The sequence below is a fragment of the Jatropha curcas genome, chromosome 5 (genome assembly GCF_041381405.1).
Source record: "Jatropha curcas cultivar XTBG-Jc1 chromosome 5, XTBG_Jcur_1.0, whole genome shotgun sequence".
NCBI lineage: Eukaryota > Viridiplantae > Streptophyta > Magnoliopsida > Malpighiales > Euphorbiaceae > Jatropha > Jatropha curcas.
The window spans coordinates 28,855,686-28,875,358 of NC_143155.1; the positions used below are offsets into that span (position 1 = coordinate 28,855,686).

The window sequence follows — 19,673 nt, forward strand, 5'->3', positions numbered from 1 at the left end:
TATTAATTCTATCGTAATAATTAAAAATTAATTTAGAATTTTGTGAGAGTGATAGAAGCCTGTATAATTCCATCATCGCTCTTAACAGTGTATCAGCACATGCATGAACCATGCAAGTGGATAGAAATATACAGAGAATTCTTAGCCTCTCTAAACAATGTCAAGTTGAAATTAGTGGCCCACCTGATCCGTGCCACCTAATTACGTCATCTTGATAAATATTAATCGTAAAACTTAATTACTTCTTCTAATTACAGGTGCCATTTGGAGGGAGACATGAAGCATGCTTCTTTTTTTATAATAATTAATTAATATATTTAAAACAATATAGTAATAAACGAATTACTCTCTATATACATATAAATATTTAGTAATTCCAGTGAAGTTCATACATTCCTCCTCTTAAGGTTCACAGTATAGGAGAGAGAGATGGATTCAGAATCAGATCGTTGTGATAGAGAAGATGGTGTTGTGGTGAGAGTAGGAATAAAGGTAGTATTGATGGTAGTACTGGTTGGGTATGTTATAATGTGGATAATGATGCCCACTAACACTTACAGACAAATATGGTTGCCTTATTTGCGATTCAAGTTCAACTCTACGTACTTTGGATACCAAGGTTCGTTTCCCTTTTTTTTTTTTTTTCCCTCCCGTTGATTTACCTGTAAATGGATATACATTACCGAGTTTACATCACATGAACCATCAAGCCGATTTGATAAAAAAAAAAAAAAGCGATTTGATGAAAAAAATATTGATACATAATCAAATTTCTTTTACCTTTTTTAATGGTAACATATTTTCTTAAAAATAAATTATTTTCTGCTGTGGTTCCGATTTATTATTATACAAGGCTAAGTTACAGAATTATTTTCCAACCAAATTTATACCTTTTACACTTAAATATTCAATTAAAAGTTAAAAAGGAAAATATCACCATCAATCAAATCTAATTTAGATAAATATATACACGTATGTATATACAGGATTCTGTATTCTCTTCTGTGTTTGTCTTTGAGCGAGAGAAATATGCATTTGGAAAAGTTGAAAACATCATCTCTTTCTCTTTGTCAAAAATGCAACTGATATGCAGCAACTATCAATCCTAACAATACTTTTGTTACCGGGTTATCTCTTTTTGTGGATTTTGATGCCCACTAAAACATACCGGCAACAAATATTGCCTAATATCAGAAAAAAACTTGATTCTGCTTATTTTGGCTTAATGACAAGGTTTGAATTGTTTCAATTTCTTATATATTCCTTCTACAAATCAAATATTTTCTTTCCTTTTTCAGTTTTCAGAACTTTTTTATATATATACATATGTACGTTTCAGGTGCAACGCTCTTGGTATTCTTCTTTCCTATTATATTTGTTGCTGTCTTGGGTTGTGTTTATCTCCATCTGCTAAAGAAGAGACCAATTAATATAAACTTCAGTAGGTAATTACTATAAAATCATTAATGGGCATAATTTTTCTTTTGATTTTACTGTTTTAACTTAATTTCCGTTAATTAATTCAGCAACAAGGGCAGAAAACATATACTGGGGGCATGGAAGAAGCCGATGTTAGTAAAAGCTCCTTTAGGAATCGTTTCAGGGATAGAGTTGGCGTTCTTGATAATGTTCATTGCACTTTTAATTTGGTCTTTAGCAACTTATTTACACAACAGTTTTGCTACGATCACTCCCCAGTCAGCTGCCAAGAATGGACAGAAAGTGTAAGCCACTTAATTAATCTTAATGAATATCTGTATATATATTTATAAATACTAACATTTTTATTCAATTTTTGGCGAGACAGATGGGAAATGAAATTGGAGAACTCGGCCTTGAGACTAGGACTGGTAGGGAACATATGTTTGACATTTCTTTTCTTTCCGGTGGCGCGAGGGTCGTCGGTGCTGCCAGTATTCGGTCTGACCTCGGAAGGTAGCATAAAGTATCATATATGGCTTGGTCATATGGTTATGGCCTTCTTCACTGCTCATGGACTTGCGTACATCATTTATTGGGCTGTTACCAATCAGATTTCTGAGGTAATTTATCAATTTAACTTTTACTACATAATTAAAATATCGAATAAAGCCTTAATTTAACAATTTCTTGTCATTGGTACAGATGGTGAAATGGGCTAAAACGGACATATCAAATGTGGCCGGCGAGTTATCATTGCTGGCTGGGCTGGGCCTGTGGGCAGCAACAATCCCCACTATCAGGCGAAAAATGTTTGAGCTCTTTTTCTACGCTCATCATCTCTACATTCTTTTCATCGTTTTCTTTCTTCTTCATGTTCCCATCTCTTTCACCTGCATTACGCTTCCTGGATTTTACCTTTTCTCGGTTGATCGTTACCTGAGATTCTTGCAATCACGTCGAAGAGTTCGGGTAGTTTCAGCTCGGATTTTGCCTTGCCAAAGTTTAGAACTCAACTTCTCCAAAAGCCCAAGTCAGATAATTACGCATTACCTTTGATTATTTACAAGACTTTGTGACTATATTAATAAGTTTTTAACTTGTTTTGCTAATTTGTATTGCTATATATAGGTTTGAGTTATAATCCGACAAGCATTCTGTTTATAAATGTGCCTAGCATTTCCAAGCTGCAATGGCATCCCTTTACTATCACTTCTAATAGCAACTTGGAATTTGACAATTTAAGTGTCGTGATTAAAAGTGAAGGAAGTTGGTCTCAGAAACTTCATCAAATTCTTTCGTCACCTAATTCCTCCATTGATCGTTTAGAAGTTTCTGTTGAAGGACCTTATGGACCTGTTTCAACTGACTTTCTAAGGTAATTTGCGCTTAACAATAATAAATAGATAAATAAAGTTCTTTAATTGTTGCTTTTTAAAGCTGTGAAATCATAGACCAACTAATTAATTAATAAACGACTTGAAATTTTTAGGCATGACAGTCTTGTGATGGTGAGTGGAGGCAGTGGAATTACACCTTTCATATCTATAATAAGAGAAGTAATCTTTGCAAGCACAACATACAAACGCAAGACTCTACATGTAACCCTAATATGTTCGTTCAAGAACTCGTCAGACCTCACCATGTTAGACCTCCTACTTCCAATATCCGGTACTCCACCTGAATTTTCCGATCTGCAGCTAAAAATTGAAGCTTATGTTACAAGAGAGAAAGAGCCCACAATCAACAACTCGAAGCTGATTCGAACTGTATGTTTCAAGCCACATTCAACAGATGCTCCTGTTTGTCCTATATTAGGACCCAAAAGCTGGCTCTGGCTAGGAGCAATTATATCATCCTCTTTTATCATTTTTCTCATTATAATTGGCCTAATTACTCGCTATTACATTTATCCTATTGATCACAACACCAACGAAGTATTTTCCTACTCTTTCCGATCATTTCTAAATATGCTAGTAATATGCATATGCATAGCCGTGACAGCAAGTGCCGCTGTTTTATGGAACAAGAAACTAAATGAAAGAGAAGGAAATCGGATTCAAAGCATGGTGGGGACAACGCCAACTGGATCACCATATGATGGTGAGAGAGAACTGGAAAGTCTGCCTCACGAGTCTCTTTTAGAGGCTATTAATGTGCACTATGGTGAAAGACCTGATCTAAAGAGTACGTCACTTCTGCTGACTTCTTTAATTTTAGAATTTAATCATATACAGTAGATAACACTTTTAATTTGTGTCTTATTTCTTTTGGGTTTAGGAATTCTATTCGAGTGCAAAGGATCAAGTGTGGGAGTTCTTGCTTCCGGTCCAAAGAAGATGAGACATGAGATTGCAACAATATGTTCATCTGGATTGGCAGATAATCTGCACTTTGAGTCCATCAGCTTTAGCTGGTGATCAGCTCAGCTTTGTTAATCTTTTTTTTTTTTTTTTTTTTTTTTTTTTTTTTGGTTTTTTGTTCGAAATTTCTTTAAGCAAGTTCAAGACTTATGTATTAATTGCTCTTCAAGATCTTTGGTAATTTCGTTGCATTTGTACATATCATGGGTTAACCTGAAAAATATCAGTTTGGTTGCCTTGGAGGACGAGTAGAATTGCATGCAGCAAAGAGCAATGCTATGTTTTTGTTCCTTTAGAAAATGTTTGCTTCTATCAAGTGAAGAAACGAGATGTGATTTTATATTTGATAAATTAGAATGTAAACTGGAAAGCAAATTATCCATGGTATGAAACTGCGCATTATTGGAGTAATATATACGACAACCATACAAGGAAAGAAAAGACACTTGCACGGAGATATTAATGGCAGAAATTTATGTTAAAAGCTTTTTCATTTTTTCCCCCCTTTTCCCTTTATAACAAAGGTCGAGTATTAATGGCTGCAGTTGGAGCTCTGTTCCATATCAGCAAGACCCTGTCCATGTCTTGGAAAACAGAAAAAAGCCACGTGGTTCGAGATGACCCATCGCCATCGCCAGTCGCCGGTGCTAAGTATAAATGCTACTAGCAATTATAGAGGTCGACCGGATGGGAACACAGGAGGAGAAGAAAATGCGAGGGAGACTTTTTCCTTCTTGTATGAATTGAGACAGGAAATAATTTAATTAATTTAAAGAAAAAAATTTGTAAACCATTGTTTACGACTTGATTTCCAATCATCCTAAGCCTAGAGGGAGTCAATTACGGCAAGTCTTATCTGGCTTGTAGTAATTTGTAGCACAAGTTTATACAAGCCTACTTTTGGAAAACAGCTTGTCAAATTGCGTGTGCAATTTTCCAAACAGAGAAGAGAAGGTGTCCATTCAAACAAGTAGAGCGCAGTGATGGATTATGATGCAATGCCCACTAACACTTGGGGACAAATACGGTTGCCGTTTCAAGTCCAACTCTACGTATATAGCAACGTTGCTTCTCTGTTTCTTTTTTCCTTTGATTTACCTGTAAATTGATGTACATCCTTTTCAGATGAAAAATAAACCACCAAGAGATAAAAAATAAATAAATAAATAAATATTCTGCTATTTTAGTCTCTTCCATTTTTACTACTTTTCCCCCCTTTTAATGTTAATAAAGTAATTTCTTAAGAATGATATTTGCTATTTATTTTTGAATTATTTTCTATTAGCAAATCGTGTGGGAAATATGCAATTCTAGTACTGCATTCTGCTGCTGCAGAGAAATAAATTGTAGTTGCGTGTATGCGTGTGTGTGTGTATATAAATACAGAGAGAGAAGGTTTAAAAAATTTATATTAGACCGAAACACCATTGTAACTATATATCTATGAATAAAAGGTTTTAAAAAATCGTTGAATTTTAATTTAATCATACTGAAGTCACTCTAATTTAAGATTAGAAAAATGCGGTTAATGCTTAAAATTTTTCTTTTAATTTTACAATTTTAACTTAATAATACCTTAAATTTTCGTGATGAACTATTGTATTCAATAATTATAAATTTTGAAAAAATTACACATCTTTCAACTTATAAAATAAATATTTTTTATATGTAAAATATTAATTTAAACTTTTGAAACTATAATTTTATATTTTAAAATTATTTAATAAATATTTAATTAATTTAATTTTTTCAATTAAAATTTTCGGAGTTAAAAAGCATTTATTGTGAAATAAAAGCTGATGGTGCAATGAATAAAGTGTATACGTATTTAAGGATACGACACCAACAGAAACAATCTTTAATTTAAGGCACATTCAATTTCTGAAAATACACGTATGAACTACGTAAGCATTTTTCTGACTTGGTTATTGGATGACGGAAGCAATAAATTCAAGTGGAGACACGTGCACGGTACCCTTGCAAACGAGAAAGAAAAACCAAAAAACAAACAGTGCGCAGGCTTGAGCGTTTACTACTCTACTCCTGTCCAGAGTCCATACTCCACTCCTTGTATATCTCTTTATCCTGTGTTTGTCTGTGACTGAGGAGAACACCTGTATTCGGAAATGGTGAAAAGCTCTCCTCTATCTCTTTCTCAAAAAGCAACTGATATGTTGGTATCTGTCATCAAACTCCTCTCAATAATTGTGTTACTGGGCTATCTCATTTTGTGGGTTTTGATGCCAACTAAAATATACCGGCATCAATTATTCCCTCGTGTCAGAAACAAACTCGATTCTGCTTTCTTTGGCATACAGGGTGTGAATTGTTTCAATCAGTCCATTTCTTCTTATGCTTTCTATACATCAAACTTCTTTTTTTCTTTCTACTTTTTCTTGCTCTTATAGTTATATATATATGTCTATGTCTACGTTTCAGGTATAATGCTTTTGCTATACTTTTTTCCGATTCTCTTTGTTGCTGTCCTGGGTTGTGTTTATCTCCATCTGCTAAAGAAGAGATCGAGTAACGAACAATTCGAAAGGTAATCACCATAAATAATCTTTCTTTTGATTTTACTGTCAGCTCAATTTCCATTAATTAATTAATACTGTTGAGAATCTTGAGCAATTAATAACGTTAAATTCAATTACATGTTTACCGTTTGGCTTATAACGAATTGGGCTTATTTTTAATACAAAATGGCCTAAATTATTTTGATTGGTTCATCCATCGTGCACTTGTGTGCGCTTTTACTTAATTGCATTTATCTTATACGAGATTAGCATACCCACGCACTTCAACAAATACAGCGGCAATGGCAGAAAACATGCAGTGGGGGCGTGGAAGAAGCCGATGATAGTCAAAGATCCTTTAGGAATCGTTTCAGGAATAGAGTTGGCGTTCTTAATAATGTTCACTGCTCTTGTAATTTGGTCTTTCGCAACTTATTTACGCAACAGTTTCGCTACTATCACTCCACAGTCAGCTGCCGAGAATGGACAGAAAGTGTAAGCAACTTAATTCATTTAATTATTCTAAGCCTAATCAATACATATCTGTGCATATATATACATATATATACTACACATGGCTTTTCCTTCAAATTTTTGAGGGGCAGATGGGAAGCGAAATTGGAGAGCTCAGCCTTGAGACTAGCACTGGCAGGGAACATGTGTCTGACGTTTCTTTTCTTTCCGGTGGCGCGTGGGTCGTCGGTGCTTCCACTATTTGGACTGACGTTTGAAGGTAGCATAAAGTATCATATATGGCTTGGGCATATGGTTATGGCCTTCTTTACTGCCCATGGACTTGGTTACATTATATATTGGGCTGTCACCAGTCAGATTTCAGAGGTGATTATTAATCAGTTGAATTCGATTCTGTTCATATACATAAATCTACTGACTGTTTCTTTTTTAACTGACCCAATTCCAGTTCCCCAATATATATTTTTTAATTTGATTTATAATCAAATATTCAATGTAAAGCTCATGTAGTCAGTAACCATTTCTTGTCATGGTTACAGATGATGAAATGGGGTAAAGCTGAGATATCGAATGTGGCAGGCGAGGTATCGTTGTTGGCTGGGCTGGGCCTGTGGGCAACGACATTCCCATGTATAAGGCGAAAAATATTTGAGCTCTTTTTCTACACTCATCAACTCTACATTCTCTTCATTGCTTTCTTTCTTCTTCATGTTCCCATTTCTTTCACCTGCATTATGCTCCCTGGATTTTACCTTTTCTTGGTTGATCGTTACCTGAGATTCTTGCAATCACGTCGAAGAGTTCGGGTAGTTTCAGCTCGGGTTTTGCCTTGCCAAACTTTAGAACTCAACTTCCCCAAAAGCCCAAGTCAAGATAATTACACTCTACCTTTTATTATTTACAGGACTTTGTGACTATATTAATATGTTTTTAACTTGTTTTGCTAATTTGTATTGCTATATATAGGTTTGAGCTATAATCCAACAAGCATTCTGTTTATAAATGTGCCTAGAATTTCTAAGCTGCAATGGCATCCTTTTACTATCAATTCTAACAGCAACTTGGAACCAGAAGAGTTGAGTGTGGTGATCAAAGGTGAAGGAAGTTGGTCTCAGAAACTCTATCAAATTCTTTCATCGTCTAATTCCTCCATTGATCACCTACAAGTTTCTGTTGAAGGACCTTATGGACCTGCTTCAACTCAGTTTCTAAGGTAATTTGCACTAATGCATATATATTCGTCTTCAGGACGGTCATCAGTTTGTAAATTTAAACCCTTAATCAGAGTCTAATTAACCCTAAAAAAAGTATGTTATCTAATTTGTTGCTTCCGAAAGTGAGATTGTGGACTAACTAATTAACAAATGACTTGAAATTTAGGCACGACAGTCTTGTGATGGTGAGTGGAGGCAGTGGGATTACTCCTTTGATATCTATAATAAGGGAAGTACTCTTTGCAAGCACAACGGACAAATGCAAGACTCCCCAAATAACCCTAATATGCTCATTCAAGAACTCTTTAGACCTCACCATGTTAGACCTCCTACTTCCAATATCTGGTACTCCATCTGCATTTTCCAATCTGCAGCTAAAAATTGAAGCTTATGTTACAAGAGAGAAAGAACCCACAATCAATAACTGGAATCTGATTCGAACTATACGTTCCAAGCCAAATTCATTAATAGGTGAACCTGTTTCTGCTGTTTTAGGCGGCAAAAGCTGGCTTTGGCTTGGAGCAATAATATCATCCTCTTTTATCATTTTTCTCATCATAATTGGCCTGATTACTCGCTATTACATTTATCCAATTGATCACAACACCAATGAAGTATTCTCTTACTCTTTCCGATCATCTCTAAATATGTTAGTGATATGCATAGGCATAGCCATGACAGCAAGTGCAGCTGTTTTATGGAACAAGAGACTAAATGCAAGAGAAGGAAACCGGATTCAAAGCAATCTAGGGCCAACACCAACTTTTTCACCTCATAATGGTGAGAGAGAATTGGAAAGTCTTCCTCATGAGTCTCTTCTACAGGCTATTGATGTGCACTACGGTGAAAGACCTGATCTAAAGAGTACGTTGTTTTAATGACTATTTTAATTGTAGCATTTCAATTATATATACAATAGATAACAAGTTCAATTTGTTTCTTACATCTTTGGGTTTAGGAATTCTATTTGAGTGCAAAAGCTCAAGTGTGGGAGTTCTTGTTTGTGGTCCGAAGAAGATGAGACATGAGGTTGCAACTATATGTTCATCTAGATCGGCAGATAATCTGCACTTTGAGTCCATCAGCTTTAGCTGGTGATCAGCTCATCGTTGGATGCTTGGCGTGTGCAAGAAAAAATGCGAGGAAAAGACGAATATTTTTCCGTGACGGCTGTCTGCTATCTGGGTTTTCGTTGGTTGTTATAGCTGTCTACGCCTTTTAGCTTAGTTTTAGCGTTCTTTGTGGATCGGATGGGTTTAACGCTACCCAATATAAATTTGTCTCCTGGGCTGGGCTGGGCTGGGCTCTATGAAATTGACCCAGAGAAGTAGAGTTTAGAAACTAAAAGATTATAATTATTAATTAGTTAATTAATATCAATTAAAATTACTCGGTTTAGTAGACAAAAATTAGCAAATGAGACGAGAAATATTTCCAAAAAAGAAATACTCTTATTTATGATCTCAAAATGAATTCTTGCACTAACAGGGTGCAAAAAATAGTAGTGAAAAAACATAATAAGTGTCGATAAAAAAAGGGATACTGTTGACAGACTGTAAGATCTGGATAAATCCAAAACGTTGAAAAAAGTTGACCAATAAACTAAGGACACAGCGTACTTCAGAAAAAAATTGCTTTATTTCTATTTATACAACAAAGCAAGGTAATGTTATACACAGGTAAAAACTATGAAAATAGTAACAACAAAAAGGTCAAAAATAACTGTCTAGTATAGTTCAACCGAATTATCTACAAGAATCTCTACATATCACCCCAAGAAGTTTTCTGGGTTGCTCTTTCTTATGCAGTCAGAGCAACAAATTGCTCATCTGCAGAGACAAATGATCTTTGGTTTCTGGATTTGCCTGGAAGCTATTTCCCCTCTCGCATTATTTCTCTGTCTTGAAAAGAATAGTTTCACTCTCCGCAAGTCACCAAACACGCCCTCACTTGTCTTCCAAATTTGAGCCAGATGAGAGCCTCTCCTCCAAGGCATCAAGTAAATCTTGGTATTCAGCAAATGCAGGGTGTGACTGAAGCACATATCAAGAGATGTCGGATCAGACTTGCATATGAACAGTAACACAATTAATTAATCTTTAAAATCTTTTAGAAATGCATACCTGAAGAGTGATGCTATATGCCTTCCACAACCGCATGTCATGCTGGAAAAGATCGTAAAGAACCTGTACAGGAAAAAAAAAATTCGATGAAAATCGTTCCCTGCTTGAAAAAAAAAAAAAGCGTATACTCAATTTATATGAGATCATATTTTATCAGTTCTTTCTATGTGCAAGCAAAGGTAGGGAGGATCGGCAACTCAAGTCATAAACTTTTCAATTGGACTTTAGATGATAACCATTCTCAAAAAAACGAAATAAGCAATTAATTGGTGGTGCCTCAATCCAATTACTAATTAACAATAAAGAATGCCATATCGCAGTGCTGTTTGCAAGCAAACACCAGCATCTGGCCACTCGGCCATTTTCAATACTACATTATTAGGAAAAGGCATTAGAATCTTACTTGAATTAGAGAAAAAATTTCAGTTGTTCACACAACTCAGCCTTGTGATGAACGGAAGATGGGCCAGTGCCAACCAAAACCAAGTATGCTAGAACACTCAAAATGAGATGGGCATATGAGACCATTTAAGTTAAGCCAATTTTACCTCGGATCTTCTTAAGAGAGTGGCCAAGACAACTATCCACTCCTTGAACTTGACAGAACACATATGAGCCAACAAAAACTCAGCATCTAGGCGACTCTGCAGTGTACCCATTTCAAGCTGGAAACATAAAATAAAGGTTCTATCGGAAATTGAAGGAAAAAAAAAAAAAAAAACAAAGGTAATTATACGTCTAACCAAGACTAGATATTGAAGGTTTCTTCCAGAAACACCACTATGTATCCAACATTGGTTTACATGCGTCAAATGATACTGAACAGTCATAGAGTACAGAGAATTTGATTTTCAAATATTTTTCTTAAACACCGAAAGAGTTCCTAAACAAATTGCTAGCAAATATAACCAAATGGACTTTCTGATTTTACACATTTGTCTTGCAACAAACAATGGTGCATCATATTACACACTCAATGTTATAATAGACAAAAAAAGAGTTAAGTTAAGCTGTCACCATGCAACTTAAAACTACAAGAAAAGAATGTCAAATACTGAACAATATCATGATGCTCATACCTTCTGCCCAATTAGTTCCAGCCCTGACGCAAAGTTTTCCAATCGAGCAGAACCATATCTTTCCCGTTGAAGATATTCCTGAAATTAATTCAGAATCTTAAACTGCTACACTGCATAATATAATGTCCTATAAAGAACAGCCAGTTTTTCTTACCACTAAATCAAACTGAGTGCCTTTCACAAATGCAACAAGCTTGGAAAGTTCTTTCCCTGACATCAAATAGCTAGCATGGCTTTCTAAAATGTTTTTCACAGAAGCAACATGAGCACTTTGCTCTTTGAATGAGTTGCTGCTCCAACGACAAAAAAAAAAAAAAACCCTTGTCAGTGTCATTCGTGACGTCATAATTATAAAGGTATCAGAGATGCTGTAGGGACAGACCTCTTATCCAAGGATGTCTTCGTGTAACTAGAACGGAAGAGAAAATAACCCAAGAATCTTGGAGACATTCTGTCAGAATCTGCTGATGCCTGCCCATATTCTTTTCCAGATCTCAACAAGAACCTCACCTAGAGACCATAGGAAAACAGAAGCACAAAACTGTGTATGATCTCATGCTATAACTAGTCATGATTTTTAAGGAAGCACTATAATGGACCCAAACATACCAGCTCCCCAGCAAGTTCATACAAAGATTCATCAAGTGTTGCCTGCATAGGGTTGTCGATTCTAGTCAAAGTTCTATCATATACAAAACCACATAGACGGGAGAAAAAGTAGCAGCAACAACCTAATACAAACACAGCCTACCTGTAACAAACGTAAAGCACAATATTGACTGACAGCAGGCCCTTCAAGTTTAGCAATAACCTATAATATTCAGCAAAACCAGGAGTCAATTCAATTACATTTTATTCACTGCATATTTTCATTAAAAATTTGTTCTGTAGAAATGCAATTCTTGCATTCATTCAAAACCTTGTAAGAACACAAGATATTTCTTTCTAAATACTATTGTACCCTCCCAACCAACACAATTGCATCACCTATTAAATTATCACAAAATAGTTTGACAGAATTACGGAAATTAATTAAATTTAATTTACAAAACAAAACTACGATTAAATTTATGGTCAGAATTAATTATTTGCCTTGTACTAGAAAGACCTCGAAATTACTCAGCTCAAGTGTCTAATATAAGTAAGAAGAATTACAAAACTAGCCTAGATTAATCAGAGAGATGAGGAACCATAATATTCTGGCACTCAAGAGCCTGTTGCATTAAAAGGAGAAATTGAGAAACCCATAAGTGATGACGCTTACAAGTATATAGCAAGCTGCAGTTCGATACCATCTTCGTTGGAAACATTCCTCAAACAACCTTAAACATGGAAACAAGAGAAAAAAACAATTAGATGCAAGTAACCTTTTTTTGGGGGGGGTGGATGGGTGGGGACAGAGAACATGATTGCAAATACAAAATAAAACAAAATGAAATCCTCAGGTCCATAGTGTTTTGTGTTTAGGTGCAACAAACACCAGCAACATTTTTAAGCCTCCAGACCAACATCAGGTAAGCTCAGAGAAGCATCTATGATAATTCTCAATTATTTGGTCGCAGGTTGGTAGGCCAGTAAATATGGAAAAAATCCCACCATGTCCATCAGTATAATCCCTAGTGGAATTTGTTTGTTATCCAATCATCCATCGAAAAATGTTTTGAAATAACCTTCAAAATAAGGTGGAACTGGAAAGTCTTTTTTTTTTTAGACAACAGGTGCAAAAACATACTCTGTGGATCGCCCAGCCGCTAAGAATAAATCTGCCCAGTGTCGGCCATCAGTTTTTCTTGCTACACTTACAACTACATCGAGATACTCTGGGAAATTTCTGATCAAATCACATGTCTTCTCCAAAAGAGAGCAGCTGCCAGCATGTTTAAGGACTGATACTTGGTTTTTGTTAACATTTTGCCTGCACGTAGTATCCATCAAATTCAGGAAGTCAATAACAAATTCAGACTACTTAACATTTAAGTAGTTCATTTTCAGTTACAAATCAAAGGACGAGTTAATAAGGCATCAAACTCTGCCCACTAAATAATTGAAAAATGGATATGGATACAATATTGTCAACACAATGCTTTTCAGCTAGGATCATTATTCAAACAACAGCTATATGTTAGCATATATGCTCTAGTTATAGCTTCTCATGTCTAATAATATTTAATTTCATTACTTCGCTGATGATTTATACCTGGAAATTTCTGCATCAAATACAGTAAAAAGAAGCCACTCCAAACAATGGGAAAAATGAGGCTTTTGTGCTGATAATTGTGCCAGTTTTAAAGCCTCCTCGCTTTTGTCCCTCTGCCAAATAAAGACAGAATCAGTATACCTGGGGAACTAGTTTGCTCTTATCAAAACATCAAGATTCAGGACTAAAACATAAATAAGCTATTGACCACCATGGCAAACTTTAACATAAGCAGAAGTACCTTTCACCATACAATAAAAACAAAAGGCAACCCAATCTTAAACACCCAGCCCCCCAAACCCAAAATGTACATGACTGCATTTGTCTACAGAAGAGAAGCAATACCTGGAGAAGGTGTCTGAGTAAGCAATGCAATATAGTTTGAGCTTGTGGTGATGGCTCAAAACAAGGAAACTCAGTGCATGCTGAAAATGAAATTCTCTGGGATACACCAACAACAACACCAGCATTTGGAAGAAGCCCCAAAGGATACACTTCACGATCAAATTCCAGCTCTGGGTCCAACTAATGTATCAATTCTAAGTTAGTTAGCCAACACAAGATACAACAATCAAATGACCAGATTAAAATAGCTCAAACAGATTCCAAAGTACTCTTGTACAAAATGCAGCTAAATCGAAAACATCTATACTCACAGAATGATATGCTGCTAAAAGGATACAAATTCATTAACCCAAAAAAAAAAAATACAACCACATTGCTAATACAACAGTCAAGCCATAATTGGAAGGGATAAAATAAAAACAGAGCAAGTCCTTTACCATTTTCAAAGGAATGCAAGGAAATCATAGCACATTCAGCATCCCCTAATATGGAGCTCAAGCAAAACACAAACAAGTTCCTTCATCTTTTTCAGTTAAAAAACACGATTGACATTGTCTAGTTAATAGAAAAGGCAAGTGAATTCCAAAAGTCCGTTTTCAGTATCATCTGCCTAGTATCCAAGGTGTGAAGATTTTAACTACTAATTATATATATGTACCTGCAAAAAATCCTCCTGCTTAAAAGGATCAACACCTGCAGATGGATACCACACCTGTAAAAATAAGCTTCCAACAACAATCTTCATCAGACGAGTACAAATGAAAGTAACAATGGGTGGCATATTTAAAATAAATAATACCAACAAGGCTATAACAACATTGACAGACCATATTATAGCACTTAATACTTGGTTACCTGCATTCCTCGGTGGCCATAATCCAACCAAGACACTTCCTCAACTAGATTAGTCTTCTCCTCTGATTGACCGCAAGTTACCCAAAATAACTCAACGGAGTCAGTAAGCTCTCTTTCACGTCCATCATCCAAATCCAAAAGTGAAAGCTCCCCATTTGTCCTCAGCATTAAACATCTACCAAGAAGTACGGCTACTCAGAGGCATGTGGCATGCAAAAGTTTCTTCTAGTTATTTCATAGACACGTACCTTGCAGGTTCTCTTGCTAATAAATCTGAAGACGGGGAAAGGTGATTTTTTAAGACACCTTCTCTTGGAATCTGGTCAGGGATAAAACGCATTGCAGCAGGATGACTCTTTGCAGTCATGATTGAGAGTTCTCGTACTGTAGAAAGCTGTTTGTCATTTTATCACTTAAAATGTATGAAGAATAAAATTACACTAAAACGGTCTCATTGAGAGTGAGACTGAAACTCCAGGAGCACAAAACTAATACAAGAAATCTCGGTGGCTAATCTTAACAAAAGCAGCCGGAAAATATTCATTTACCTGCAGGACTGGAGTGCTATGAGGCGTTAGTTCACCAAATAATTTCACATGGAATATGTGTACATCAAATGGGCGATAGGTGACAAGAATGTGATCCTGATAGACGTCCATCACCATTGGTTTGGCAAATAATGGCTTACGACAAAGCAAAGAACTCTGGTCAAGATGATATCTTGGATAAAAAAGCAATTCATAGCTGCATTAAAAAAACAGTTTTACATATAAGAAACTACAATCCTGTGGAACAAAATGTACAAAAATACCAAATCTAACTAACACAAGTCGAGAATCAATGGTGCATAAGTAAAATGCTAAAGCAAACAGCAATTTTGATCACCCAAATAACCTGCCAAGTCCTGATTCACCTCTGTAACAGATATTTTTGTAGCCTCTATCTCCTAATTTAACAAATAAACGCCAACACTTAAGATATTGAATTGCAACATACAACATTCAAATCCAGTTAGGAAGCCCTAAACCACATCGTCTACCAAATCAAACCCTAATATCCTGATATCAACCAGCATTTGCCCACAGCAACTTGTTAATAGAAGATAGATTAGTAAAAGTATCATTATCCTTCCCATAGGTCTGTAGATTCCAAAGTTGCTCAAATTGTTTTTTGTAAAAATAACATGATTTGGAACAAACTACATCAAACATGTAAGAGGAAACAGATTTCGACTCACGTGTCAGAAGAATCAATGTAGTTGCAGACAACAACAATCTTCCCCAGCCATAACAAACCTTTGCACTGAATCTTTTGTTCCTGAGTAATGTCACCAAAAACTCGCCACTTTTTCAATCGCATGTCATATAATATCAACCCATGAAGACCAGCAACTGCTAAGTACATTCCATCCTTGCTAGCTGCTACATGTTGAACTGGCCAATTTTGAGAAATGTAAGAAACCTAAGCAAAAAAAAATCATATCAGTCTCCCAAAATTGCAAAGATAATAAATCAGGATAGTAAACAATTAAGGTTAACATTTGAACACATACTGGAAGATTTAGATGTAAAATTTTAAGTTCATCAGTATCTTCTGACTGCACGACTAGCAATCGATCTTCACCATATATCACCTGACGGACATAAGTCATGCCTGACACTCCTCTGCTAAGACAGCATTTCCCAAAGGAAAATGCAATAATTCTCTCCCTAGAGCCTGCTTCAATTGCATAAAGTTTATACCCATATTCATCCCACTGCATTAGGGAGGTGCCACCCATCAACGGCTCATCTTTACAATCTTGGTTTGATTTAACTTTTGGGGAAGAAACAGAACCTAAACCAACTTGACGGATTGTTGACATCAACCGACAGCCAGAGACAGACCAAACTGTAAGTCCTCTTAACTTCCACCCAACAGCAAAAGCAGAATTATCAGGTGTCCATGCAATACAACTGACAGAACCAGTGTCATCCATTGAGTATCTGCAAATTAAATAATCAACACATAAAACCCACCAAACTTCATGAAATAAAGTCCAAACTCAAAATCTAAAAGTATATTGTAGTTTGAAACCTTAATACAGCAGAGGGGTAACCCCAAAACTTAAGTTGCACAACTTACCCCCAATCATACAAAGACACAGAACGAATGAGTGACCCAGATTCAGTGAGATCGTATAACTCAACAACCCCTCTTCTAGTACCAACCGCAAGGATTTGTTGATCTGAAGCTACAGAAGCACACACAGCATCACCAGAACCTAACTTCTTTTCAGCTCTGATAGATTCAGCTTGCTTTAAACCTTTCTTGCTTACAGAACAATATACCAGTTGTCCCTCAGAGTATAAAACAATTAGCAACCTCATTGGTAAGCAAAGCTCCAGCTGTGTAATAGCAGGCTTCCTGATGATATTATGGTTAGATGCAAGACCTCCTGAAGGCCCTGAACCAAGGCCATTAACTAAAGAGTGCGGTGAAATAGAGACTTCGCTGCTCTCATGTGGACAGGGTTCAAGTTGAAATGCGCCATTAAACTATAGAGAGATAACACAAAAACAAAAAGGCAATCACCTAATGGACTATGTTAAATAGAGTTGTAACAAAAAAATAATTTCAATAATATATATGCTGGAAGCCTTATTATATTCTGATTACCTCTCCCTTCCAGGAAATACTATATAAGGATCCACTTGGAAGTCCAAGAAGCATATGTTTGCTATCACTCACAATATTGCTCCTGGTAAGAAATATATCAGAAAACAATCCAGATTAGACAAAGAACAGAAGAACACAAGCAGAACACCATATAAAACAGTAAAAAGGAAATATTTTATTTAGCCATCTCAGAAGACATGCATGATATGCAACACAAATATCTAAACAACACAATCTAATGTCAATTTTGCATCAATGACTAGAAGTCAGAACGAGGTCAACCACACTGTCCCAAGAATTGCAACGAGTTAGCAATATTACTTACACTGTCAAGTTCTTTTCTGCAAAAGGTACGGGCTCACTGAGAAGAAGAGATATATTAGCGAGAAACAAACCAGACGGTTGCTTCCCTCCAATTTGTATTCTTTTTTCAGTGAATTGGACCTTGAATATGTGAAGAAAGAAGGATGTAGTCTGCAAACATTCAAAAAAAAAAAAAAAAAAAAAAAAAAAAAAAAAAAAACAAAAAGCCAAAATAAAAACATAAGTAACAAAGTTATGCATTAAACATCTAAAGAGGAAACCAAAAGCAAAGAATCTGATAAGAAAAGAATATCAGAGAATCAAAAAGAATAGAGCAATGACAAATAGCAAACATGCTTCTAGTGTACCAAGACCTAGCTTCCAGTATGTATGTAGTGAAGCTCAGCATGTTTGATGTTTCCAACCTTTACCCACTGACACACTTAAGCTCCTCATTTCACTCGAAGATTCAGTTTTAGAAAAGCACTCCCAAGTAATTTTTAGCAATGCCGAAAGCATGCACGGAATAACGAATCCAATGCAAATGCATAAGCGCATCCTAAGCAGTTAATAAATGTAAAGAAGAACAGCTCCTCCTAAAGCATCAAAATTCGCAATAATCATTAAATGCACACTCAAATGGGGAAACAAAATCAATCGACTTACAAGAATAGCGATCAATTTGGCATCAGGACTCCACACAGCCTGCAAATTCTCACCCTCACTCTCAACCGACTTTGCATCCCTCTTATACTTGCCCAACCTCACTTTATGCTGCATGATCCAACAATAAAACAAGAGTTCACAAATCGAAAAACCCTTAGTTCCAAAAGATAAACATAATACATGAATGTGATGTGTAAAAGTACCTGAGAGGAGCTCCAGAGCTCAAGGTGAGAAGGAGAGACGACAAGCAAGAGGCGATTCATGACTTTGAGGTATATAATTTGCTGTGAAGAAGGACATAGTCCTTGCTCTAAAGGGATCACCTGAGGCCATCCATATGCCATATACATCTTGTCCGTTCTTCAAATACTACAATATTTGTATATATTGCTACACTTTGAATTGGTAATATAGGATGTTAATGCGTTGGTTTTAGAGATCTAAAAAATGGAGCTGTGAGGCTTGAGGCAAGAGATCTGAAGCATTTCAGGAGAACCATAGCATTTTTCAGGTAGATCTCGCTGAGAATCGCGTTGTTTTGTTTTAACTCTCTTCTTGTTCTACAATCCTCTCGACGTGTTTTGCCTGCTTATTGCTCCTTATGATCTGTCCCGTGTCCCGATGGTAACAACGACTTTGCGTTTGTACCAAAAGCAGTGAACAAGAACAGCACGATACGTTTTGAGACGTATTTTGTGCCTGACCGGTGTCTCGCTGACTCGACCCGCGCGACCGTCTCAGACCTGAGGGTATGTATACTTTCTTTTTCTTCATTAAATTTCATCCTTACTAGAGTGACTGTCACTGTCAGTATGGTTTTGGGGCCAGTGGCAGGCTCATGGGCTGGTCTAATTTGGGCCGCTATTAGCGCCAATGCTATTGAATGGGCCTCATTCAAGGTAAATTAACAACCCAGAATCATTGCAGATTATTGAATAGAAAGGCCTTCATCAATCTGAGCCCAAAACGAACAGATGAAACAGATTAGTGGGGGACCAAGGAAAGGCTTACTATTTTGAAGCTGGACAAAATACTAATCCCATTTTGTCCCAGTGCATTGAAATCAAAATCATATTATTAATATTTTTTTAATTGAAATAATGTCATTTTCTTAAAACGTGAAAATTATTTAAATCATTCCCGTTAATTTTGTCAACCAATCAGCATTACCTTAATAGAACTTAGCTTAAATTCATTTAACACTTGAAATTATATTATTTAAGTAAATAAAATCTTAGAGGGTCCGTATATTGACACTTATGGAGGAATTTATGCTATAAAATAAATTTCCTGATGCACATCAAGATAATAAGTGAGCCTTCATCTATAGGATATTAAAAATAATTACCATATATTTAATCTGAGGCTGCAAGAGATATTCTATTTATTTATGGTTGTTTATTTATTTTATCTTATCAACAGCTAATTAAACCTTCAACTTATTCATTTAGATAATAAAAA

General features: G+C 35.9%; 3 protein-coding genes across 8 annotated transcripts; 2 read left to right on the forward strand and 1 right to left on the reverse strand.

Annotated features, from left to right (window-relative positions):
- The first annotated feature begins 429 nt into the window (after window positions 1–429).
- On the forward strand, window positions 430–4,914 carry LOC105642948 (ferric reduction oxidase 2). Of its 3 annotated transcripts, none has more exons than XM_012227941.4 (8): window positions 430–619; window positions 1,340–1,445; window positions 1,527–1,724; window positions 1,808–2,042; window positions 2,125–2,452; window positions 2,551–2,797; window positions 2,912–3,606; window positions 3,700–4,914. In XM_012227941.4, the coding sequence occupies exons 1-8, from the start codon at window positions 430–432 to the stop codon at window positions 3,837–3,839; spliced, it is 2,139 nt and encodes a 712-aa protein (XP_012083331.1). In that variant the 3' UTR covers window positions 3,840–4,914. The 3 variants fall into 3 exon arrangements, with proteins under 3 accessions (XP_012083331.1, XP_037494255.1, XP_037494254.1); XM_037638327.2 differs by having other exon boundaries at window positions 1,539–1,724; XM_037638326.2 differs by having other exon boundaries at window positions 1,340–1,432; window positions 1,520–1,724.
- Window positions 4,915–5,791: 877 nt separating this feature from the next.
- On the forward strand, window positions 5,792–9,395 carry LOC105642950 (ferric reduction oxidase 2). Of its 3 annotated transcripts, none has more exons than XM_012227945.4 (8): window positions 5,792–6,101; window positions 6,222–6,327; window positions 6,596–6,793; window positions 6,904–7,138; window positions 7,312–7,639; window positions 7,739–7,985; window positions 8,153–8,850; window positions 8,945–9,395. In XM_012227945.4, exons 1-8 carry the CDS (start codon window positions 5,909–5,911, stop codon window positions 9,082–9,084), a joined length of 2,145 nt encoding a protein of 714 aa, XP_012083335.1. In that variant the 5' UTR covers window positions 5,792–5,908; the 3' UTR covers window positions 9,085–9,395. The 3 variants fall into 3 exon arrangements, with proteins under 3 accessions (XP_012083335.1, XP_020538334.1, XP_012083334.1); XM_020682675.3 differs by having other exon boundaries at window positions 6,608–6,793; XM_012227944.4 differs by having other exon boundaries at window positions 5,793–6,101; window positions 6,569–6,793.
- A 210-nt stretch (window positions 9,396–9,605) lies between these two features.
- LOC105642951 (uncharacterized) lies at window positions 9,606–18,962 on the reverse strand. 2 transcript variants are annotated; one of them, XM_012227949.4, is made up of 23 exons: window positions 18,416–18,961; window positions 18,213–18,320; window positions 17,569–17,717; window positions 17,244–17,325; window positions 16,710–17,122; window positions 16,138–16,570; window positions 15,823–16,046; window positions 15,134–15,329; window positions 14,834–14,979; window positions 14,586–14,760; window positions 14,389–14,442; window positions 13,731–13,910; window positions 13,386–13,498; window positions 12,921–13,103; window positions 12,453–12,510; window positions 11,940–11,999; window positions 11,798–11,839; window positions 11,571–11,698; window positions 11,343–11,478; window positions 11,189–11,266; window positions 10,658–10,774; window positions 10,110–10,172; window positions 9,606–10,019 (listed from the first exon to the last, which is right to left on the reverse strand). In XM_012227949.4, exons 1-23 carry the CDS (start codon window positions 18,560–18,562, stop codon window positions 9,933–9,935), a joined length of 3,372 nt encoding a protein of 1,123 aa, XP_012083339.1. In that variant the 5' UTR covers window positions 18,563–18,961; the 3' UTR covers window positions 9,606–9,932. The 2 variants fall into 2 exon arrangements, 1 of the variants encoding a protein (XP_012083339.1); XR_002285398.3 differs by lacking the exon at window positions 9,606–10,019 and having other exon boundaries at window positions 10,150–10,172; window positions 11,189–11,246; window positions 18,416–18,962.
- Between the last annotated feature and the right edge of the window lie 711 nt (window positions 18,963–19,673).